This window comes from Varanus komodoensis, unplaced genomic scaffold (genome assembly GCF_004798865.1).
Source record: "Varanus komodoensis strain SLA01 unplaced genomic scaffold, ASM479886v1 scaffold38, whole genome shotgun sequence".
NCBI classification, from domain to species: Eukaryota; Metazoa; Chordata; class Lepidosauria; order Squamata; family Varanidae; genus Varanus; species Varanus komodoensis.
Window position 1 is genome coordinate 2,163,188 of NW_025335909.1, and position 24,083 is coordinate 2,187,270.

At 44.4% G+C, this 24,083-nt stretch overlaps 2 protein-coding genes and 1 non-coding gene across 5 annotated transcripts; 2 read left to right on the forward strand and 1 right to left on the reverse strand.

The window, feature by feature from the left end:
• Positions 1-20: 20 nt before the first annotated feature.
• Positions 21-12,281, reverse strand: TRMT2A (tRNA methyltransferase 2 homolog A). 3 transcript variants are annotated; one of them, XM_044440457.1, is made up of 12 exons: positions 12,230-12,281; positions 10,704-11,336; positions 9,804-9,912; positions 8,411-8,592; positions 7,171-7,285; positions 6,835-6,950; positions 6,008-6,119; positions 4,230-4,352; positions 3,158-3,233; positions 1,801-1,917; positions 1,193-1,289; positions 21-965 (listed from the first exon to the last, which is right to left on the reverse strand). In XM_044440457.1, exons 2-12 carry the CDS (start codon positions 11,330-11,332, stop codon positions 704-706), a joined length of 1,938 nt encoding a protein of 645 aa, XP_044296392.1. In that variant the 5' UTR covers positions 11,333-11,336; positions 12,230-12,281; the 3' UTR covers positions 21-703. The 3 variants fall into 3 exon arrangements, with proteins under 3 accessions (XP_044296392.1, XP_044296393.1, XP_044296394.1); XM_044440458.1 differs by lacking the exon at positions 12,230-12,281 and adding an exon at positions 12,037-12,082; XM_044440459.1 differs by lacking the exons at positions 1,801-1,917; positions 12,230-12,281 and having other exon boundaries at positions 10,704-11,867.
• Positions 12,282-13,778: 1,497 nt separating this feature from the next.
• Positions 13,779-22,951, forward strand: RANBP1 (RAN binding protein 1). Its single transcript, XM_044440460.1, has 6 exons — positions 13,779-13,942; positions 17,493-17,629; positions 17,848-18,005; positions 18,659-18,787; positions 20,277-20,339; positions 22,593-22,951. The coding sequence occupies exons 1-6, from the start codon at positions 13,928-13,930 to the stop codon at positions 22,715-22,717; spliced, it is 627 nt and encodes a 208-aa protein (XP_044296395.1). The 5' UTR covers positions 13,779-13,927; the 3' UTR covers positions 22,718-22,951.
• Positions 21,617-21,748, forward strand: LOC123028769. Its single transcript, XR_006415760.1, has one exon. It is a non-coding gene; the product is annotated as a small nucleolar RNA SNORA77 (small nucleolar RNA).
• Positions 22,952-24,083: the final 1,132 nt, after the last annotated feature.

Below are 24,083 nucleotides of genomic sequence, written 5' to 3' on the forward strand. Positions count from 1 at the left end.
ATAACAGGGAATGTCACAACAACTTTATAGATACTTTAATGTTTTAAAATTATCACTTAGAAATGGTTTTAATTTAGCATTGAAAGCCTACGTTTAAGTATCAGGTAGCACTTCTAAGCTGTCGGAATTGCCATAGGAAGGGATTGCCCCTGGGCAGTACCGACAGAGCAGCTTTTAGGCCCGTGTTGACACTGATGTGGGCACCGTACAGTTAAGGAAGCCCCTCCTTCTTTAATTCAATCACAGAAGAGCTGTTCTTAAGACAGGAAGTAGTTCTAAGTACCAAATAAAGCAACAGTCTCTCTGTATTCTCAGGTCTGTGGTATGTTTCTTGTGGCAGGATATGCTTCTATCTGCACACCTCAATCACACTTTAATCTGGAGAACTCCTCAATTACAGCACAATCCCATCCGGTACTGCTAGTTGTTTATTATGTTTGGTTGCGATACAGCTTTGCTCTAAAATATATTTGCCAGTCAACCTTCACACTTGGACATAAAAACCAAGTTCACACATATGTTGAAGTCCCTCCTGCATCAGGTTTGTGCCAGCGCCTTGGCCTTTTGTTACATACCTTTCAGGTAGAGGGAGTGTTTTGTATTCAGAGGAAAATAACTGGCTGTTCATGTTTCCTGAAGCAGCAGCTTCACAATAAACAAATTAAAACGGGCCTGTCATTTGAACTGGGGAGCTGCACCAGCACTAGCCACAACTTCCTGTGGTTGCTGTCTCTTTGGGCAAGTCTGTGTTGTCTTCTTCCGTAGAGGCTGCCGCTTCTGATTGTACCGCGGGGCCTTCTGCCGAGCCTTGCAAGGGTTTCTCTGCTTTCTCGCTTGAGTGCTCTATTCTTTCAAAGAACAGCAGCAATTCATAGTGCATTGTGTGAGGGAAGAGGTCCACTGCCATTGCTTTAACTGGCCGGAAAGGGCTTCCTTTGACACGATTAGAGGGAGTCCGGCACAGGCTACAGGAGGAAACACAGGACTCCTCTTACTCTTTGCTTTTACACTGGATATGTCACATGCCAACTCTTCCCCCCCCCCCCCTTAAAGCCTCTCACTGACAGGAATGACTTTATATTCAATAGTTTTAATAGCCTAGTTCTCAACATAATATTGCAAATGAATATCAAGAGGGACCTGGTTAGGCTTCCAAAAAAATCCTGCCCACCAAGCACCCTTGTAAACTCACTCCACAAAGTTGTTCATGGCAGCTCGCGGATTACAGGATACATAAATGAGCTTCTTTAAGTGTTCTGCTTTTCGAATAGCAAGAATTACTTTAGAATCTGCAAGGACATATTGAGAAAAGAGAACAAGTCATTCTATTTGTCTAATTGACTGCTGTCTCTGACATTACTTGTTTCAACCTGTCACAGTGCCAGCTTTCATACGCTGTTTCCCCACCCTGTCCCTCATAACAGAATGAAAACACTAGGTCTATTATTTGGTTTTGGAGAAAGATGGGAATAAATATATGTAGGCTATTGTGGACCTACTTCTGTGGCATACAGGTTATGTCATTTCTTTAGCAGGCTAAATGTAGGATTTGCGTGCTTTCCTGTCTTGGGATAATAAAGTCAAATTTTACCTTTTGAAGTCATCCAACCTTTTGAACTCATTTTATTCTAGCCAAATAAAGTTAATCTTGTAATTGTAACCAAAACATAAGCAGCTTGACTACTGATTTGTCAAAGAAAATTTTCCCTCTTATTCTTCACATCAATCTTCCTTTATTGTTTGAATGCAAACAGCACATCTCCATCCAAACCCATCCTAAGTTCAGAAAACAAAACTTACGCAATCCTGCTCGTGGAGGATCCACAATTGTAACAGAGTTTTGCAGTACCAATAAGTTAACTAAGGAAGGAACAAGTTCTTCGGCCTTTCCACAGTGCAGTTCAACATTATTCAACTCTAGGGTAGGAAATATATATATATATATATATATATTAGTGCCTATACTAACCTCTGAGTATATGGCATTGTATTATGTGTGTTGTTCCTTGTTCAAGTATGTCCCACTCTTATTTTCCCATAGGTAATCAGGGGCCCTGTTAAATGTTAGGTTTACCTGTGTAAAGAAAGCTAAAGAATAAGTACTTTTTTTTTCTGTTTAGCACAAACTCATTTTTCCTGGGATATGGAGATGGACCCTTGTTTCCCACCATGGTTTCCTTATGTGTTACATAGCTACAAGCTCTAGTGCAGTGCTTCCTAGGTTGAGAAAGCCTGTTCTACACCCTGTGCTCCCTTTGAAATATTCCGGCATCTCGCAAGTGCCCAGGCAGCTTGCAAACCAGGCCTCACTGTCTTGAGTCAAGAACCTCCAGCCACCCCTCCCATTCAGTGGTGGCAGTTAGCGATTTTGAGCTGCACCCTTACGGTGCTGCTATGGCAGTAAATTTGGACTTGTCCGTTGGTTTCCATGGCAGCAATCTCTTCCTGTGTGCCACCAGTTTAGAAAAAGTCACCTTGGCCACCAAGGCAGCCAGAAGTGTGCTTCGGGTAAAAACAATCAGCTGGGGTTCAGGTTCCAACAAGCCCTATTTCCACATTTTTTCCCAGTGTGAAAAGTCCTTCGGCAACACACTGCTGATTTTTATCCTCGCTGCCTCACACACAGGCATAGGGATATAGGCCTTTCAGGAACAGCAGTGCCATGCAGCTGCACCCTACAGTGCTGGACATCAGCACACGGTACTGTCGGACGGTATATAAAAGCTGTAAATAAATAAAATAAATTCACACAGGCTGCGGCAGCGCAGCTAAGAGTTGTGTAGGGAGGATGGTGCCCATCTCCTCTTAGTTCAAAACAAGCCATTCAGAGTAGCCTTCCCCAATCCGGCACTCTCAAGCTGTGCTTGACTACAACTCCCATTGCTGCATGGCCATTGTCCGGCACACCTAGAGGGGATGGGTGGTTTAGACTGTTTCCCCCCCCCTCCCCCCATGGAAACTCACTTTAAGTCTTGGCATTGGAACTCCCAAGCAACTTTAAATTACAATACTGAAAGACTTTGGACTTCTGTCACTAAAGAAAAGAGAAGCCCATTCTTGGAACAGAAGGGAATCAGTAAGAAGTTAATTGATAAATAAAACTATGAATATAATCTTTAGAGTTAAGAGCTTCAGTATTACGTTTTATTTTACCAACCATTAAGCTGAGCATTCACTTTAGCATCTTCCACAGCTTCCTGACAAAGTTCAATTCCAATAACTTTCTTTACTTTCTGTAGGGGAGAAAAGCGATGATGTGCAGGTTAGCACTTGGCTGGCTGTACAAAGAATGCCCGGCAACATGGATATTTCCCTTGGAGGGTTTCTGGACCTCAAGCTAGATTTTCTGTTTGCTTTCTGTTCCTCAGCAAGGACTGTAACCAAGGGTCTGACATGAACAGCTGCCAGAAAGCTACTTGACACAGAAGCCAATGAAGATTGCTTCAGTTAATAAACTTACCAGGTATTACAGCTTTACAGGATTAAACTAGCCTTGAAAGCTAATTTACAAGGGCCTTGTAGTCAAATGGACCAAACTAAAACCTCAATGATCAGCTATTAGGAATCTTAAGTAAGGCCTCTGCTTTCTAAAGCCCAAAGAGAAGTAGAATTATGTAGAGTTCCAAGCAAGAAGTATGTAAGCTGAGTTCCACAAAAGGAAAATCAATATAAGCCAATACAAGAGCAAGAAGCGGGGCAGATTAGTCATTTTTTTGCATTTTCCTTTGACCCAAGATAGGCAAAAAAATACCCTAAAATGTATCAAACTAAGCACCAAATCATACAGGGCTCCCATGTACATTTGTATCCATTTTTTTCTTGAGAAAACCAACCAAGCGAGGACAGAGGGACCACAGGGGTAACCCCTTTCCCACAAGCCACGACTGCAACAAAAAACCATCCAGGGCTACCACTAACACAATAGGCAGCTTCCCTTGTGGGGCAAGTAGCAGGTTTTCGTGGGGCAAAGACTAACATGCCTCAATTCCCCAACTGCAAAGGAAAAAATGGACATACTGAATGTAGTCAACTCATTTATCGTTTATTAGGTCTTAAGATAGGTCATTTTGCAGTAGCCATCTTAATTTTCTTTCATGTGAATCTAAATCCATGTCTTGGAATTTTCAGTACATTGTGCAGTTAACTACCCATATGGCAATGTTTGTGCCTTGAATGACAATTCGGGGCTACTTTTGAGAGACGAAAATATGGTGCCTAAACGTTTTTACCTTGGCAAGTGAAATACCAATTGATCCAGTTCCACAGCAAATATCCAACACTGTAGTCTCTTGGTTCGCCTGGACCCATTCCTGAATAGCTGAATACAGAACCTCAGCAGCCTGTGTGTTTACCTGCAAAATGACAACATAAATACACAGTGTCAGTATTTCCAGCAATGACAGAAAGGCTGGAAATAGCATGCCTACAGTGAAAATTGCCTCTGTCAAACAGGAATTAACCATACCTCCAGGATCAAAATTAATTGATTTAAACAGACATGTTGTTGATTTAAACAGACATGCAAGGCAAAGACCATGTGACAACTGAATATTCCCAGATTCTTTTAAAGCTAGCACTGACCACTAAAGAGAAACAATTCAAAATACAGCCTGGTTTAGACTTAAACTATCATGAATTACATTTAATTGAGCTGCTGTCAATACATCTAATGTTGAAATGAGAAATCGTCCCTTGAAAGCATAAATCCTTTTTAATTAACTTTTGCATCGTGCTGTTCTTCCATAATCAAACTCCTAGATATTCTCCCACCATTCCAGGGAATGATCAGACACCAGAGCCACTTAACTTCAGCAAGATGCAGTAGGATTTTGGGAGAGGCTATAGGGCAGTATGTAAATGAATGAATTAAATAACTAACGTGGGCCTGAAATACTGCTTCCCCAAATACTGCTCTGTATTCTTCTCGCCTAAACCTGCTGCATCAAGTCTCACAAGGATCCCTGTTGACTTCCCAAGGACCAACAAGGCCCGTGCCTTCGTGTCACTGGCCTCTATTCCATTCACACAGCAGGCAGTCAAGGGATGCACCAGCAGATCCATGACTGCAAAACTGCACTTGCCACGCTCTGCAAATCATTTGGAAGAGGTGAGGGGTAGATCCAACTGCACTGTCTTCAAAAAAAAAAAAATTAGGGCCAATCAACCATGCTACCACCAGTGAGAACCACACTACGAAGGCAGGTCCAGTTCACCGGCAGCACAGAAGGATAGACTGAACCCTATTTCTCATAAAGAATGTTTCCATTGACAAAACAACCTGTGCATCACAAGTATTACGTGCAGGTATTTAACTCATTTTTGGAAGTTTCATCTTCAGCAGCAGTTGTAGGGAAAATAAATCTGGGATCAAATTAACAAGGAACGATCATCTTTCTTAATGGCATAAAGTCCACCCCTCTTGGATTTAACTTACGCACCACTGATCTTCCAATGTTAAAACAAGAATATTTAATATGTATTTCCTATGTCCTGTTTGCAAGAACATTTCTATAGCTGTCACAGCATTGTTTTCTGGTACTGCGACTGAATTTCCTGTTTTTAAGACTTAAGAGCAAAACATCAGATATTATTGTCGGAGCAGTGAAGCCTCTTACTGTGCTTGTGTGTTTAGAAGGATGGTGTGTAAACGCTCCCATATTTTCTCTTATTCAAGCCAAAGGTTTTTATGTTGCCCTTCCATTTCTCAATTTTAGGCTGTAGTTTAAACGAATTTCACAAACCCCTTTTTGGATATTTCAGCAAAAGCAATACGGGGGAGGTTGGCAACTTCTCCCACTGCTTGCAGAGACAGTTCTCAGTAAGAAATCTGTGGCCCTCCAGACGTGACTGGGCTAGAACTCCCATCATCTCTCCCGCTTGGCTCTGTTGGGTAGGCCTGATGAGGGATGCCATCCAACAGGGCCTGGAGGGCCAGACACAGTGCTCAGTCAAGAAGTGATTTCAACCAGCAGAAAAAAAGTTCAACCCAACCGTATTAGAAGTTTACTTGGAAAAACGCATGGGGGGAAATCCGGAACTTTAGCCCAAGAAGACCTTCACATATGTACTTGTCACCAGCAATGTGCTCCAAGATTAAATCCTCACGGTTGGGTGACTTTCTGCAGGAGAGAAAGGGGTTGGGGGAGAGGCGGTGTTTAATCGGCATACATCAGAACTGGCTAACCTGTATTAGAATACAAGCGTACAGAGAGCCAGTTAACACAGGAAAACTTCTTAAAATACAGTTAAATTTTTCAAAACTAGTTCCTTATTTCTTTAGTAGTATGTGCAAAATGGAGGAACAAACACAGCTGAGCATGTTTAAGTAATGCTGGTCTTAACAGGATTTAGTCGCACATGCATGTGCAAAGACATGTCCATCCTCTGTATGAAGTCATCATCCAGCCAAACTACCCAAAGGAATTGCAGAGAAATAGGCCATTAGCTAGAGTTCAAGACTAGTGTGTAAGGCCTGTCTATTTCCAACACAATTAACTACAATGCTCTTGAAAAAAAATACACCAGCTGATGGCTATGCTGCAATTTTTCATTCGTCCCGAATAGTTCTTGTATCTGGTGGTGGGACATCCCATGTAAACCGCATGCTAAGAACCCAAGGAAAGTCACACAGGACCAGACCAGCATGGTGGCAAACTAGATGCCCGTCTGGCACTAGTCAGGAGTGCTTTTTATGGACGAGAACTTCTGAATGTTTTGTTATACTGTACAATATTTTTCTGTTTTGTCAGATTGTTCACTGGTTCACATTCTACAATTCTGCCATCCATGCATTATATTGGCATAAATAGTTTCTTCTAGGGATACGGTATTTACCTTTGACCTTCTTCCACAAAATACAGAGAAGTTATTCCACTGTCCTTTCCACTGCCTTCTGTAAAGTACTTGGCCAAAGAAGCCTGCAGCTCAATAAGCTCTTCTTTACTCAACTTCTAGATATTTCAAAAGGAAGAAGGTGCTTAGACGTTTGACAACCTAAGGCGCTACAAGGAAAGAACCAAGTTATGGCTGTTTGCAGTCAGTAAGGATTAACACGGTATGCATACACGTGGTACATTCCCGTCAGGAAAAACTAAACCATGAATAGTTTTTGAAATGTTTACAACCCTGCACTAAAGAATTTCCCCTTATTACATAAATCTTATTCAGTACCTGTGGATTAAAATAAGCGATTGCCATGATGTGGCCGTTCCTACTGGTACGAACTGTTAATTGTTTCCAGTGCCCTTCATAAGTTTCTGGGCTGTAGACATCATATGGTGTAGACCTGCAATGTTCAAATTGTTAAGTTACTCAGGCTGAATTTTAAAAGCGTATGTCCACAAAAACCGTGTGGCATTAAAGGGCCTTAACCCCAAATCCCTTGAGGTGGTTCCCATTTTCCGTTGATAAAAGAAACCTTTTCCTTCTATGAGTTTCAGGGCACTGTGATTTCCAGGTTATTATGGGTATGATCGTCTCTGTTCTCAGTGCTTTGTTCGTATCATTTCCTTAGGGAACGATCTGATGTGTTCTCGCCTGCAAGAGCACTCCCTCTCTACCCCACAAAACCTCTTTTTCTCCTTAGAATGAGATGATTTTTATTTACATTTTTTTTATTTTATTTACATTTATTTATGTTACATTTCTATACTGCCCATAGCTGAAGCTCTCTGGGTGGTTCACATCATTCTAAGTCACCCATCCAGATTCCAACCAGGCCTGATGCTGCTTAGCTTCCAAGATTAGACAGGATCACACACTTCAGGCTATGTGGGGAGAACCTGATCATCAATCATGATCCCACTCAGACTTCACTCAGAGGGGATTGTGGTCCCCTCAAGGAATTCCGGCAGGGTGGTGGTGTGCTTTAAGGCGAAGGTGAGATTTATTCATTTATACAGTACCATCAGAGCATATGGCACAATGCAAGAGACTAGGTCCCTGCTCAGAAGGACCTACAATCTAGAAATAGACACAAGAAAGGGTCATGGAGGCAGGGCTAGGTGGAAGAAGACACAGTTAATTCCTTTAGGAATTAGTTACAGTAGGGAATAAGGCAGGAACAGGTAACCTTTCCGGGTCATGGGCATACTTTGCAATTTCAGAAGCTGTTCTAGACGCCACCACAGAATAGCTGTGGCAAAGGACACATAACTTGTCCAAAAGTCTGACTACAAAGGCAGAGGTGATTTCTGAGCCCCAGTGCATTAACGACGCCTTTCAACCAACCGTTTTCAGCACTAGCAGAAATCTATTTCACGGCAAAAAGTGTGGAGGGAACCTTTGGTATGTACCAAGAAGGCTCAGTGCTGCCTTGGAATACAGGGTTGTGCCAGAGCTTCGCAGAAATGGTGGGATTTCAGACAGGCACTCCTCAGAGTTTCTGTCATTATGCCCAATTAAGACTTACCTTATGTAGTCTTGAAAAGCCTTCACTACCTTCTTTGTAACGGCAGGAATGTGTATGGTATCAAACGGTTCCACCACAGCACATGTCCCACCTTTATATTTGCCAAGGCGAAAACCCACAGTTTTATCTTCTTGATTTGGGCCTATGCCAATCAGAAACTCACATTTGTTGCGATACTCCGTCTAAACACAAAGTAAGAGAAAGTTTAGAATAGCCATCCATGTCTTCCAGAGTTTTGCGTGCCTTTTTGCTTCTTCCATCCCAACATACCTATTGCAAAGTATCAAGCCTTTCAGCATTAAAATAGATCAGGAGAGAGACGCCTTACGCCAGTGCTCTTCACTGCAATGCCCGAAGGTCACAGGTGGCTCCCAGTCACCCCAAGTGTGGCTCTCTGCTCCCTCCCTCCCTCCATCCCATTCCCTCCCTCCCTCCATCCCTGTTTTTGTAGTCGCTCCTCACTCTGTAGTGGGGGAACTATAGTACTGGCACCTTGGTTGTTTTAGTGGTGGACCAGCTGCTATGATCAGACCTACTGGGGGAGGCCTCATGGGTCAAGAGGCCTTCTGTTCCTCAGCTCCAAAAAAGGAAGAGTAGAAACGCAGAGAGCACAAGGGTATGCAACAATGCCAGCTTTTGATTAAATTCAAGCTTACAACTTTGAAACAGAGCCTTCAGAACAACTGTGGGGCTTAAAAAGCCGTTTCCAGCAGTATTAAACAGCTTTGACTGTTATGATATGGGCAACAGATGTTGCAGGGATTTAAGGATACGGCATCTTTCAAAATCCATATTAAGAGACTAATAAACAATATGGTATACATTCAGAAAACTAACCAAAACATAAATTATGTTTATCAGACATTAACCTACTTAGTTATATGAGCAACAGTTATGAGCTGCATCAGCTGTCTTATGAGCCAGAGCTTGCAGATCAGCTATCAAGCCGCTACTTTAAAAAAGCAGCTGTGTGTGTTAGCTTACATTATAGCATTACTTCTTTATTGCCAATGGGAGGATAAAATTGTCTCAACACAGTGCAGCAATTTCCGGACCAAACTGAGATTTTGAACTTACCATAGTTCATGTTCTTAACCATCTTCTCCAGTCTCTGCCACCAGGAGACCTTACACAGACCTTCTATAAATCTTCTTATAAAGTAAAAAGCCATACAACTCTAGATTCTAATAGGCCACACCAAAGTCCCTCACTGGCTGCATTATGGGATGTCTGCCCTTGCTGTCCCATTAAGGATACTCATCCAAACATTACAGAGCTTGATCAACCTGAGTCTAAGAGTGAGATACGAATATGAAATTTCTCCTTCCATGCTTGCGATTCATTTCCTTGCAAGGTTATTAAACAGTATCACACATCATATCAGAGGACTGACCTGTAATGGTGATGCCTTCACTCCCTCCAAGGAACAACACAAGCCATTGTATTTCTCCTTCTGCACAAACAACCATGGCAGCAAAGCTCTGTTGTTGTTTCCTATTTCCCTGCAAAACAGTTCAGTTGTTTACTTGATATAAGGAAAAATACAGAACCAAAGCATGCTTAAAACTCCATCCTTGCAGAAACCAGGGCAGTAAACCAAGACAATGCAAGCACTCCAAATATACTATCATCATCATAAAACAAAAAAGAAAGCTGTCACACCACAACAGACAAAAGCAGCCAGCTATGCAGACTGGGTTACCAAAACAACTTTGCACTGGCATCCATACATAGGGGATTTCATAGCTGGGGCATCACAACCAAGAAGGCCCTCTCTTGTTCAATATATAACATACTCAAAGTCCTTGGAGACAAACACCCACAGGCAGGCTAGTGTCCTGTAGGTATCTGTAGCCCAGTGTGAGCATTTTAAGTCCACCAGATACACATGCATATTTATAGAAGGAGCACCCACATTGTTAAAGATGCTGTATTAAAAAAATTGAAAAGTCATAGGCCCAGCTGTCATGTATAAAATCTACAAGATACAAAAGGAAAAAGGCATAAGGAAGAAGCATCCCATATCAATACACCAGCCTTCAAACTCATTTAGCATCTGTATCCTCAGAGCATCCTTAAGTCATCGATGGACTTTTGGGAGGGCTCTTGCCACAAGTTTTTTTTAAAAAATCTGTATTTCTGCAGATTTGGGGGTCCTCTAAAGCTTTTGGATAGCTCCCTTTGTGTGTAGACAATGGCGCTGTTTTGTCCAGCACTTGGAGAATTTAGTCCACTAGATGTTTATGATACTGCATATGTATCCCCGATATACATACATATATTAAAAAGTTACCGTGTCAGCTTGAACAGCACTTGCTCGCATTCCTGCTTCTTCTTGCAAAGCTGTTCTTCGTACGAGGTATTCCACAGAGGGGTCACCACATCTGCTATCTGCTTGCTGAGCGGCTCTTCCCTGCTCTCGCTGGACAGCGCCAGGCACTTGGCCCCTACCTCTTCTTTGGTCTCTTCCCCCTCTTCCTCTTCTCTCCTCTTCTTTTTTACAATGGGATCAGCCTTAGGCTTCGCCAGCCTGACGCTCAGGTTTTGTTTCTTCCAGCGGACACCGTGAAGGACCTTCATCGCTTTGTCCCTTTCCTCCTCGCTCTTAAAGGTGACAAACGCAAACGTCTGTTTCCCCAGCAGCTTTATCTTGTGAGGGTTCAGGCCATATTTGGCAAGGAATTTCTTTACTTCGCTAAAACCAATATATTTCGGAAGGTTCTGAATTTCTACTTTATAAATCTCTGACGTAAATAAGTCATCTTTAATATACCTATACATGTTGGAAGAATCTGAGGTATTCTCCATGTTGTTACTTTCTCCCACAACTTCTTGTTCTGGTGCAGCTTCCATTTCCACAAGAGGAACAGCCCCTTCCTCATCATCTACACACACAGAATTATTTGTTTCCATTTTCTCCATTATTCTGCAAAGAAGAGTAATGGCATCAAACTCTTAATGTATGCCCTGCTAAAAGAGTAGCCAAATCATGTTAGGATACCCATGCGAATATCTATCATACATATCCCATCATGCCCTTGTTTGAATGCTAGGATTGCCAGTAGGGGGAACATAGCCCCAAGAGAGCGACCTTAAAATCCAGCATTCCTGCACAGGAAAGGATTGAAAAGAGCAGGCGTGAGCGACTGTTCAAAGGTTAATCATAGCGCACGTCAGTGGCACGGATTAATTTCTATCCGTGCTCCTTTGAGCCAGAATTTGTGAGCAGAAAGCTAACATGGCTGTCCAGTAACATCATTATTATTTATTATTATTATTATTATTATTATTATTATTATTATAACATTTCTAATTGTGTTTGCTTCACTTATGTCCTGCTTTTTCCAAGTAGGCCAAGACAACGCATTTGATCTTCCTCCTCTCCACTTAATAATAAAACATCCCTGTGAAGGCGGTACGGCGAGGAGTGGCTCAGGAGAGGCTTCGTGGCTGAACGGGACGCAGCATCCATCGTATGCTAAGCAGATCGAGCCCGGCATTCACCTCCTGCCCGCCCGCCCGCCCGCCCGCCCGCCGCGGCTGCCCAGAAGACCCCCACGGGCAGGACCCGGGAGCACAGCACTGCTCCGCCCATGCTCCCCAGCCACCGGCGTCCATGGCCATACTCCTAGCAGGCGGGGGGTCGCCACCGTCCTCCTCCTCCTCCTCCTCCGCGAACGTGCCCGGCCGGCCCCCGCTCAGAGTCGCCCACGGGGACCGCCCAGCCTCGCGCCCGCAGCGCCGGATCCACCGCGGGCACAACCGCCGCGCCGCGCCCCGCCCCCGCCGGATCCCACCCGCCGGCGCGCGCGCCCGCACCTCCTCCCGCTCCACCGGATCGCCGCCCGTCACGCGCCGCGGCTGGCCCAGCGCCGGGACCCTGGCCGGGGGCGTGGCTTCGGCGAAGGGGCGGGGCGAGGGGAAGCGTTCGGCGCCGTCGCCTCTGCTCCCCGCGCGCCTGCGCGGCAGGGTTCTGCGCGCGCGCGGGGGGGGGGGTCTCTTTTATCATTTTTGGAAGCCTCCGCTTTCTTTTGTGGGCGGACGGGGGGGCGCTTTTCCTATGAATTATTGTTCTCATGCCGGTCTGAAATGTCCGCTTTCTCTCCCTAGAAGTGACGCGTGAATCAGAATATAGTGGACGTCATCGCCGCTCGCGGCGCGCGGCCTGATGGGAAAAGCCCGCACGAGGCCGGGCGAGGGGGGTGGCGCGCTGGTGGTCCGCGCAGGCCCGCACATGGTTACTTCAGAGTAAGCCTCGCTGCGGGCACCAGTAAGGACATTTAGGCAGCGGTGTCTATACCTTCTTTTGTGTATACAAGTCGTGTGGCGAGAAGGCGTTTTGCAGAGGAGTAGCTGCTGCGGTTGCACTTGGGGGCCAAGGCTCAGGCCCCGGAATTCGAGGGACCCGAGAGGCCACCCAAGGGGGTAGCTCGGAGCCGAGGAGGGTAGCGGGAGCAAATTGCGTTTTGTTCCGAGTCAACATAGCACTATGGTTTGATTGCGCATAGGCAAGTTTAAAAAAATAAAATAAAATGGGCTCAGGTGCACGGTCACCTCTATCCCCAGTCCCTGCCATGGTGCATCCCCGTTCACAGTAAGGGGGCGGTTGTCCCACTGGGAAGGCCGCAAGTAGGGAGCGAGCGCAAGGTCACCCTCCACCCGTGTTCCCCCGCAATCGGTGCGCATGAGCATACTGCTTCTGATCCTGGGGACACCATATAGCCTCCTCCTCCATGAATCCGTCCCAGTTCCTTTTAATACCATCCAAATTGGATGGCCTCTGCCGAATCTCGTGGAAATGCATTCCAAGGGTGAACTTGCGCGGTGTGAAGAAATCCTTTTCTTCTGCCGCGAACCAATCCACTTCGTGGGATTACCCTATTAGGAGAAAGGGAGGCAACACGTCTCCCAATTCACTCTTCGCACACCAGGAAGAATCCCGCACTCCTCTGCCACGCTGGCTGCAGTATTGTAACCCTGCCCCGAAGGCTTCGGCTATGGGGCGCTATATAAATGAATGTTAATTCATTGTTAATAATTAATTGTTAACTGATACTACTATCGATATCGGCGATGATGCGGGGAATTCTAAGGCCCCCAAGCATGCCCAGAGTTAGGCCCTCGACGTGGCCAGCGCAGCATCCCTTCCACCCGCGCCCCGCCGCGGACTCCCACTTCCCGGCGGGCGCTGCGCCTGCGCCTGCGCCCCGCGCGTGCGCCGAGGAACCCGAGGGCAGCCCTTCCCATCGGCCCCCGCGATAACGGCGCGGGCTGCGGGAATAAGGCGAAAGCGCGGGAGGGGCGGGGGCTGGGCGGGGAGGAGCCGCCGCCGCGCGGAAGGAGCGTGTGAGGCGCGCGGGAGGCCGAGAGGCGGGCCAGCCAGCCAGCCAGCAGCCAGCCAGCCGCGAGCGCGCTCCGCCGGGAAAGTCGCGCCAGCGGCGGGAGGAGAGCGATCCGCCGTGACGTGACGGAAAAGGGGCCTGGCCGTGCAGGACCCGCCGCCACGCGAGCTCCGCCATGGCCGAGACGAAGGTGAGGGGCGGGCGGGACAAAGCGCGGCGAGGCGGCCTCGTGGCGGCGAGGCGGGCGAGCCGGGGCGGCGGGAGCCCGCGGCGCTCGGGGGAGAGGAGAGGAGCGGGCCGGGCTCGGCCCAGCCCGGCCCCTCCGGGCTCCATCCGGCCTGGCGCCTTCGCCGCGGGCGCGCGCGTGCCCCGGGAGGCCCCCGCGGGTGTGGGGAGAGGCGGCGCGAGGGGAGCGGGAAGGGTGGCGGCCTGCGGCCTGGTGGCCATTTCCCTCCTCCTGTGGCTGCCTCGCCTCTCCTGCCCCTCGGGAGGCCCGAGGTGCCGTCGCGGCGTGTGACGAGCGGGTGTCTCAGCGTGCTCCCCTCGCGGAGCGCGGCCTTCCCCGTGCGGAGGGGGAGGCGAAGGCCCCCCCGCGCCGATGGCCCACGTGGCCCGCGTGCCCCGGCGAGCTCTCCTCGGCGCCCCTCCTCAAGCCTGAAACCCCCGTCCCCACGAGGGAACCCCGCGAAAGCGCAGCCGGACTTCCTCGAGTCCCAACGCTTGTAGGCGGCTTAATCTCGGCTGTCCAGATTTGCCCGGGGGTAAAGAGTTGTGTGCATTTACTCGGTTTGGTATCCTGCCCTTTGATCTCTCAAGGTGGCTTGAGCTTCTCTCACACCTGGTATGGCTACTGGATAACACCCCCCCCCCACAAAAAAACCCCAACCCTGGTTCTTGTTCCACAAAATAGTGGAACAGATTCATCGATAAAATGCACATAGATATGTGGTGTAAATCTGAGACGGCCTGGCTCTTAGGACGATGCTTGGAGTAACCTTTAAAAAGCTCAATATTTCCCGATCAAATATGGGTATTATTTTGAAGAATGTTTTATTGAATTCCAGTGGAGCCTCCACTCAAAGTAAGGTTTGGTAATGTGCGAGTTGCCTCCTCTAGGCTTGAATGATCTCCTTTACTGTGCGTGCATGTGCACAAAATGGGGGCAGGGAAGACGGTCTTTTGGCTCAGCATGGGATGTAATTGCATCCTAACAGGATTTCTAATTATTCTATATAATGATTCCCATACTGGTGCTAGTTCTTTGTGGGGGTGTTTTTTAAACTGTAGTACAATCCTGTGCTTTAAAAAAAAGCCAGGAAGGAAATCCAACTTTCTTGGATTTCTTTTAAAGGTAAATTTGGCCAGTTTTGCTGCTTAAGTCTGCTGCAGCAAGAGTTTTGTGGTTTGTAACATTTGTGTAATGTTATAATGTATTATTGGCAGGTGTAGGGAAAAAGGTTTATATCTCCTAACTGAGGATAATATTTCATGCACCTGATAAAGAGAGCTTCAGTTCAGAAAAGTTTGAAACTGAAGAAGTCCTGTTAAGGAGACATCTTACATATGTTTAGGCAAGAAAAAAAGTTTTACAATTCCCATTGTTCCTCAACTCTCATGATTGTCTGGAAAATGCTGGGAGTCTTAGGACTGTTTTTCTATCTAAACATACATAGAATTATGCCTTTAATGTTTATGCTCCTATTTTAAAAAAATCTCAGTCCATTGATCTATGCTTAGAACCTAAGAATTTGCAGTTAGATGTTGAATGCATTATCCAGGTTTGATTTCTTTTTCGCCCAGCACAACATGTGCACATCTGAGGGCAAGTTGACCTGGATGTAATAATCCTGCGGTTTCAAAAATGCTGCACTGTTATTGTTCCTTGTGTCCTAACATGATTAAAGTTTGGCATATCAGTCAGATATTTTCTCTTCGCTCCCCTTCCCCTTTTGATGGTTCTCCACTACAAATTGCAAAATGCAGCTTTTCTTTTGTATCACATTCTGATTATATTAAGTACATAAACAAATCCTCAGTGTTGTATCCATCAGTGTAACAATGATATAACTTAAAGTGCACTAGATTCTAGACCTGAAATTTAGTAGACTGGGCTACTGTAAGAAACAGGTAATTGTGGTCTTTCACAAGATGTGATGGTCTATTCGAACACAAATATTTTGTTTCGGTCCTTATATAATATAGTAGCATTAGGAGAAAGTGTATAAAATGATGGATGCTACAAAGAGTAGACAGATTCCCCCCACTCTCACTTCTTAGTATTAGAAATCTGGGTTGATCCAGCATAAATTGTAAGAATTAGGTTTGGAATATACAAGAGGAAGCACTGTTTCAACACATAGTTAACTTGCAGCACTTAAGTCCCTGGAGTAAGGTGCTAGCCAGCAGCATAAATAGGCTATGCATATTCATGCAACTTGGCTCTGTCCATTGCTGTTGAGCATGATAGTTTAATAGAACTCCCATGTTCTGATGCCATACACTACGAATACCAGATTTTGAGAGGAGAGCTGCTGCTTCAGTGTCCCACTTCCCGGACGAATGTGGATCACAGAATGGTGTACTGATTCTCTGTCTAATCTCAGTGCTATTGTGTCCTTGTAAAATGTTTTTTGAAGCAACCCACAGGGATATATTATAGCTGAGTCAATATGTATTCCAAAAGTTTGCCCTGTTATTATAAAATCAGGCACCTTACTTAGTATCCTTCAGGCACCAGACCAAAGGCCAAGCTCCTGCTTCCTCGCAGCTGGTGCTGAAGGATTCAAGGAGGGGAAGAGGCTGAGGCCACAGGCTTAGAACAGTTCCAACCAGATTTCACCCAGAAAAAAACAAAAAGCAGCAGCAGCGACTGCCACAGCCTCTTGCTGGGTATAGGATTCACATAAGTCTCCAAGTTCAGAGGGTTGTACGCATCTGCAATGGAAGCTGCAGGATTGTGCCATTAAAATTCCAGTTAAATTGGTCTAGTTCTTAGTCTACCCAACATGAAGCCTTAAGGTAGAGTTGAGCGAAGCCTAGTCAATATCACAGACAAGGGTCTGATTAGGGCTTCCATTCAGGGACATCAGCCCTTGTGCCTCACAACAGCTTTCTCTTATCCTGCAGGAGCTTAATGCTGATTTACATTCCTCTGTCTTTCTTTTTCCTGTTGCATAAAAATGCAACTTCTTTCTCAAATACATTCAAATATATGTATTTTTTTCTAATTGCAACTTGTGTTCTCTGCACATCTTGGGTTTAGAATGGAGAGGGAAAGACAAGCATACTCATCAGCCTGATTACAGTGGCTGCAAGACATTTGGGCACGCAGATCGCATAAAGAGCACATACTGCAAATTGTTAAGATTTGCTCTCGGACATGGCTGTGGGTCTGCATTTTCTATGTATTAGAATGGAAGGGAGATTAACAGGATAACTGTAAAATCTTTTTCTTTGGAAGCATCTGCTTTGCTCTGACATTTTGAACTCAGAAGTTAAATAGCAATGTGTATGAATCTGTTACGTTCCTTAGTGAGAGGAATGTAACTATCGTTTATTTCAAAGCAACTTAGAGAAATGGCATTAAATTGGTTTACCACTACTAAAAAAATATGAATTTTTTGGCTCATTTTTCTTGGATATGATTGAGTTGGCTCTTTTCAGGCAGTTAAATGTAGTGGCCCTTTAGCAGTTTTGTTTTAAACACATGTGAGATATCCATATGTTGCTCTTCTTTACAGGACACACATGAGGAACACGACTCAACAACTGACAGTGTAGATGATTCTAACCACGACCCCCAGTTTGAGCCTATAGTTTCACTTCCTGAGCAAGAGATCAAAACCCTTGAAGAAGATGAGGAAGAACTCTTTAAGATGTAAGTAGAGCCGTGCTGCATCAGTAAATCCAAGTGTACTTAGTATGTTGTAAAAGAGAAACTAAAGGTTCCTGTCAGCGCGAGGTATTCAGCCACAGAGGAAAACAAAGGATCTCAGTTCATCTTAAGAAATTCATTTTAAAAGATTCGATATAATATCTGATATACAATTATGTGCATAACTAACTTATGCCTTGGTGTTTTGTTTTTCCATAAAGGCGGGCAAAGCTGTTCCGGTTTGCATCAGAAAATGATCTTCCAGAATGGAAAGAGCGAGGCACTGGTGATGTAAAACTTCTAAAGCACAAAGAGAAGGGGACCATTCGTCTCTTGATGAGGAGAGATAAAACCCTAAAAATCTGTGCAAATCATTACAGTATGTGATTTGGTATCTGGTCCTTCTAGTAAAATAGAACTGTGGAGATGCTTGTACATTTTCCTAGGAGAGCAACAGAGTGAACATAGTGTACCCATAAAGCATGAAGTATACCTGAGGATATTTGTAGATGAGGCGAAACATTTTTGTATGGAAACCTTCTGGGTGTTGAGACATCTTTATGGACATGTAACTAAAATTTTCGGCTGAATTGAAGGTGGAAATGATTATAAAAAGAACTCATCCATCTTCTTCTGCTTATTGAAGGCCCTGTAGATAAGGCCGTCACAGACTAATACCATTTTGTTCACAGTGTGACACAGGAACATGCCGGTAGCTTGAAGTGAGGCAGCTGAACTGCCCCATACAGTGGAAGTGGGGGAAAGTTGGGTTCCCAGTCAGTGGTTGTCCGATCTTCTGCTCAAACCTATGCAGCTCTGAAGAGAAATAACAATGAAAAAGTCTTTGTAGTAGCATTGAGCAATCAAGCTCTAAGTGGAGCCAGTAGTGTTCTGGAATGCGATCTTAGTTATGAATACAATCCAAGTATTAATCTTGCAGTGTCTTGGGGCAGACAAACGCTACGCCGGTTTACTCTAGTAGCACTTGTGCTCAGTGATTCTCTTTCTCTGCTCTCTTCCCGTATCTCCTAGTTACACCGCTAATGGAGCTGAAACCTAATGCTGGCAGCGACAGGGCCTGGGTGTGGAATACACATGCCGATTTTGCGGATGAGAGCCCTAAACCAGAACTTCTGGCAATTCGGTTTTTAAATGCAGAAAGTAAGTAAAAAGCAACTTAGGGTCACTGCGTGCCTATTTGGTGAGGTCCAGACTGTACATTCACTTACCTAGTACTTTTCCTGTTCTAAGACATAATATTCTCTGGGTTGGTATTTTATTTATACTTTGACAGGCGGAGCTTACTATGGCATCAGAAGTGGATCCTAACCCAGTGGTTTTAGAAAGTATAAATAGTCTTGAAAGGATTGTGCATAATATAACAGTTTTCTGCTACCTTATGCAAACGACAGAACAGCACACCCAGTGGACTCCCTCATCTGTACTTGCTTTTACATTAATAGAACTTAATCGCTTCTGAAATCTTTGCCTCCCTTAGCTGATGAAAAGAAAGGTATTTATGATCACAGGTGTTTTTCTCCTTTTCTGTGTATGCAGAGGGCCAGGTGCTGCTGTTGGGGACAGAGACCTGGGCTATACCCAGTAGCAAATCATGGTTTGTTTAACGCTTGAATTATCAAGGATGTGTTCAAGGAAGCACACTGCATTCTTCTGCTCTCCACTTCTGCTTTGTATCCAGTTTCTCAAACGAACAACAACATTTAAAAACCATGGGCTCAAACTTGGGATTGTCTTTCATCAAGCCAAACGTTTGGGTCCAGACTTCTCAATCCTGGGATGAGGTATTCCTGGGTTCTTTGAGAAATCGGATGCAAAGCAGAAAGTGAGTGAGAGGCAGTTTGTTCTTGCATCTTCCCAGCAACACACAGTTCGATCCATGGGTTTTTATTACCTTTAAAATAGGTTTAACTGGGATTACTGTTTTTTTCATCTGCTGTCTTGCTAGCTTTCAGGTTCTGTAGTGTCACCTTTTTGTTCTGTGCCAGTGAAAGACACTGTTGGCTCTTGCATAGAGGCTATTCAAGTTTGGGGACTTTGTCTGTGCTGATGTGAACTCTGGTTTTTGGGGTTGAGAAAAAAAAGCAAGTCAGGCACTGTTCCTTGAATACACATGCCTGTGTTTTTCTGGTTTCCTGGACAATTTCCTACAGAAGAGGGGAAAGTCTCCCTTTTTTCCTAATGAATGAAGTGTGCAACTTTGTCTGGTATCGAACAACAGTGACCTCAAGTGGCCATTAATGCTAACTCAGCGGGACGCGGCTAAGGCAGCCACTTTCCAAATTGAATTACATTGATAGCATGCAATTTTAATTAAAACAAATTGTCACTTAAAACGGTGCATGTAGCCATGGTGCTGGATCACTAATTTCAAAATATTGTGATTCTTTGTTCGGACGAAGGGGCAGGCTGCATGTCATTGTGGAGAGGGGCCCGTCTTCAAAGCGAGGACTGGTGTGGCAGGGCCATGGGGCATGCTGTGAGCCACACGCGTGCATATGGAATTGGTTAGCTTGCAAAGTCTAGATGTGTAGCGGCCAATTGTTTGCAGGGACAATGAGCTGCTTGTGACCTATTGTTTACTGTCTTTATCCATGCAGTGCGCTAATTTTATTTTGCTTCCATAAAACAGATGCACAGAAATTCAAGGCAAAATTTGAAGAATGTAGGAATGAGGTTGATAAGGGAAAGAAAGGTAAAATTTTGAGATAATTTCTTGCTTGTTTTCCTCTGCTAAGTGAATTCTCAAGTCAAGAGATTCAAAATATTTTTTGCAAAAGTCTCTGACCAGTCGGAGTAACAGCTGATTTCTGTATGCCATCTGTATCAAGTATAAGATATTTTTCACCCATGTAAAAGATGAAGAGGCACTGAGGTGAGGCTGTCTTTCCCCTTTCCGTCGCCTTCAACACTACAGTGAGCATCTTTGAATTCCCACATTACTGACTTATCTTGCTTGTGCCTAATGTTACAGGATATTTTTAACCATACCCCGACACCTTGACAATATCAAAGTGATACTGAAGCTTTGTGTGTTGGAAGTAATTTCCATTCCCAGCATCCCGTGAGTCTCTTTGACAGGCTAGTTCTAGCTTTTGAGTCACATTGAAGGTATCCCAAGCCACACTGTGGCTATCTAGGACATTCCGCGCCTTTCGTATACTATGATAGTATAGGAAAAGGACACAAATCTATGCATGTTCTCCCCACAGGCAGAAAAAAACCTATTATATCTATGAAATACTCTGTTTTGAATGTTGGCATCATAAGCAGCTTGTACTCCATCTTTGATTGTGTTCATGCCTCCCTTCTGCCATTTCAGAGACAAAAATAAAGGCACACCATCACTATTCAGAGCTGCCGCTCCCTCTCAGTATGGGAGTGGGACTTACTCTTCCCATGTTAGGGGGAAAAATCCAGAGCTTGCTCTACATTGCTAATTTGTGTATTAGCATTAATTTATATCACACTTTTTGGGGTACAGATCCTTCCATTTACAAGAGTAACATCAATGTGTGTTAAAGTAATAAAGACCATAGCTATATATACCATTATATATGGGTGGAGCCCCCTGTTAAGGAGTGGGAGGGAGCAGCACAGCTGAGGTCGGCCCTGTGATGGGTTTTGCCTGCATCCTGCAGTTGTCCTCAGTTAGGCCAGAGACATACGACCCTCTGAGTGAAGGGGCTGCCCAGTTCATGTGTGCTTTGATCTTTTCTTTACATGCCTTCCTGGCTTTCCGATTGCCCAGGGATGTCACAACAAACAAGTAGTTCTCCGCTATAATGAATAGAATTACTTGCCATCCAGATTCCTACGGTCATGTTGAAAGCTCTTTGCTCAAAAAAGGGGGCGAGAGGCTAGGAACCTGTTCCTGAAAGCTGCACAGCGTTGCATTGTGGTGGCTTCTTGGTAAATCTTAATGTGTTCAGGGTTGCATTTTAGAAGTAAGCAGTTTGTTAATGCTTGTTGGCAGACTCACTCTGTGCTTGACTGCAATAAACAGTCATGGTGCTTTTTCCGTCTGCTAGAATAATAATCCAGGATGTTGTGAACACTTCTCTACTTATGGAAGTCTGTTTCAATTGATCTTGGTACATCAGAGGTGCTTAGTAGTAAACCTGTATGTTTAACATGCTTGTCTTTTTTAACTTTTAAGGAAAGTCTTGATGCTAAACATAAAGTGACATGTTTTCATACAGCTTCATCATAGGTCTGTGTGAATGCCAACACTTGCCTACTAAAATAGCTTAGAGCCCCTTGAAGGACTTCATGTATATTTAAAATCTCAAGTATGAGCCCTGGTCTGCAAAGATTTGCAGACTCTGAAAACAGCCAGTGGTAGGACTCTTGAGTCATAACATTACAGTGCGTGTTATCAGCCCATACCAACTTAGGAAAACAACCCATCCAGCAACAATACCTAACAGGCATGTTGTTTGTGTAAGCACTTCCTAGTGTACCACCAACACCAGCAAATACTACTGGTGTTGCAGCTCAGAAGTCGCTTAGATTAGAGCAATGCAATCTGTGTTCACACTAGTGCCCAATACGTTACTGCCTGCCGTACTGCACTGTGGTAGTATCCTTATTACAGGCAGCTGTTTTAGGTAAGTCAGTCATCCCTTCCCTGCCACTCTAGGCTGCAGCAATCATCTTTTTCCTAAACTCAGTATCTTTTCGTTATCCTGCTCCATGGACCCAAAAAAATTTGGGTCCATGGAGAGGGCATTGCGTTTTACCAGTTATCCTACCGAGCAGATTAAGAAGTAATGTGAGAGTTTGCCAAAACTGACAAGTGCGGTGAACCTGCGTGGTATCCAGATGCAGCCCTTTCCATCCCGGCTGTGCCACGTAAAATAGGAGTTTGTTCCCTAGCGGCTTCACTGTAACATAGCTTCCTGTTTACACCTACCATTCTCTAATGTTACTTTAAAACATTTTTTAGCAGGAACAAACAAAAATGATAGTGCTGATAAAGTTGCTGAGAAATTAGAAGAACTTTCTGTAAAGGAAGAGAGCAAAGAGTTGGAGAAGAAAGAAGTCAAGGAGAAAACTGAAGAAAAGCAATAAATCATTCTGGGCCTTGTGTTTTCTTTTTTCTTATTTTTTTATTTTTCAAGGGACTTTATAAAGAACTGTATTCCAACATTCAATTTTTTTTCTAAGCTTTTGCCCTTTTTGAAGAGATCTTCAGAAAAAACCATTCCCCAGTCATGAAAATGTACTGTGCTAAACTTTCTTTTCCATAGTGGAAACACTTATTTATAGTCATCCAAGAGAGTGAATAAAGCTTTGAAAATGGTATCAAAGGACAGAAGTGAGTTTTCTATATGCTTCAGATGTGTGACTGCTATTATTACCTTGGGTTATATTTTTGAGTGCATATCTTTAGATGGGATGATGTAGTATAACAGAATTATACCAATAGGAAAAAAAGTGCAAGTAATAAAGATGTTTTTCATATGTTGTGACTGAAAGCAGTAATGACTGAAACAAGATCCTCTATGCTAAGATTCCTTTCCTTGTAATTGGAGGTTTGAGTGAAATTGCGTGTTTTTGTGCAGCTTATTAAAGAAAATGGTATGTCCCTTAGAATGTAATGTCATAATCCTGCAGTGGCCAGCTATGTATTCAACATACTTGTGGTTTCTAATGGTCACTTGTAGATGATGGAGCAAGACAGAACATATGTTTTGGATTTGTCATGACTGAAACTGGGTCTTGATTGGCAATTATGCAACTTTGAAGAATCTTTTGATGCAGAGCAAGAATGTGTTGTCCAGAAAATCCTTCTGGTTTTGGGGCATTTTATGGTAGAGGTGGGCCACGTGGTCTGGTTTGACTTTCTCTCTCTCTCACCTCTTCAGCCTATGCCTTTCCTTGCAAGTAGCACAGCTATTAAGAGTTGTGTGTTTGTATGTCCCTTTATGTTTTGCTGTTTTCATACCCTGTTGCTTTCTGGGGGAGATGGGCGAAAATAACTTCAGGCTGTAAGAAAATGGGTGGTCCTTTTCTAACACCTTTGGTGTACAGGAGTTAACATTTGAGCATAACCCAATCAGACTAAGAAAAAATTGGTTAGCCAAATTGAACTTTTAAACTTTTTAGTATTATATACTTAAATGCTTACTCTAGGCTCCTTATTAAGTGCCATGGATGGTAGAAATGGTTACCCTGTTACGTTCATTGCAAAGGAAAAGTGTCTCCATCCAGGTACATCAAAGGGTGTTTGTATGCAGATCCAGCATACGGGGGGGTGGTGCTTATGCTGCTAATGATAGTTTTGCATTTCATACTGCAAAACACGCAAGTCAATCAGGAGTGTAGGGAAGAGAGATTCCTGCACCAAGCTCATAGTTGCACAGGTTTGTGTTTGGATCGGGCTTGTTTACATCCAAGTCCTCTTGTATAAATTTATACTGTCCCACCTCTGCTT

Coding starts and splice junctions, on each gene's coding strand:
- RANBP1 (XM_044440460.1), top strand. Junction 17,630..17,847: donor GAGGAAGAACTCTTTAAGAT/GTAAGTAGAGCC, acceptor TTTTCCATAAAG/GCGGGCAAAGCTGTTCCGGT. Junction 18,788..20,276: donor TCGGTTTTTAAATGCAGAAA/GTAAGTAAAAAG, acceptor TCCATAAAACAG/ATGCACAGAAATTCAAGGCA.
- TRMT2A (XM_044440457.1), bottom strand. CDS start 11,332: ATGGAGAAAATGGAAACAAATAATTCTGTGTGTGTAGATGATGAGGAA. Junction 6,951..7,170: donor TCGCTTATTTTAATCCACAG/GTACTGAATAAG, acceptor TGAAATATCTAG/AAGTTGAGTAAAGAAGAGCT. Junction 3,234..4,229: donor TTGGTATTTCACTTGCCAAG/GTAAAAACGTTT, acceptor TCTCCCCTACAG/AAAGTAAAGAAAGTTATTGG.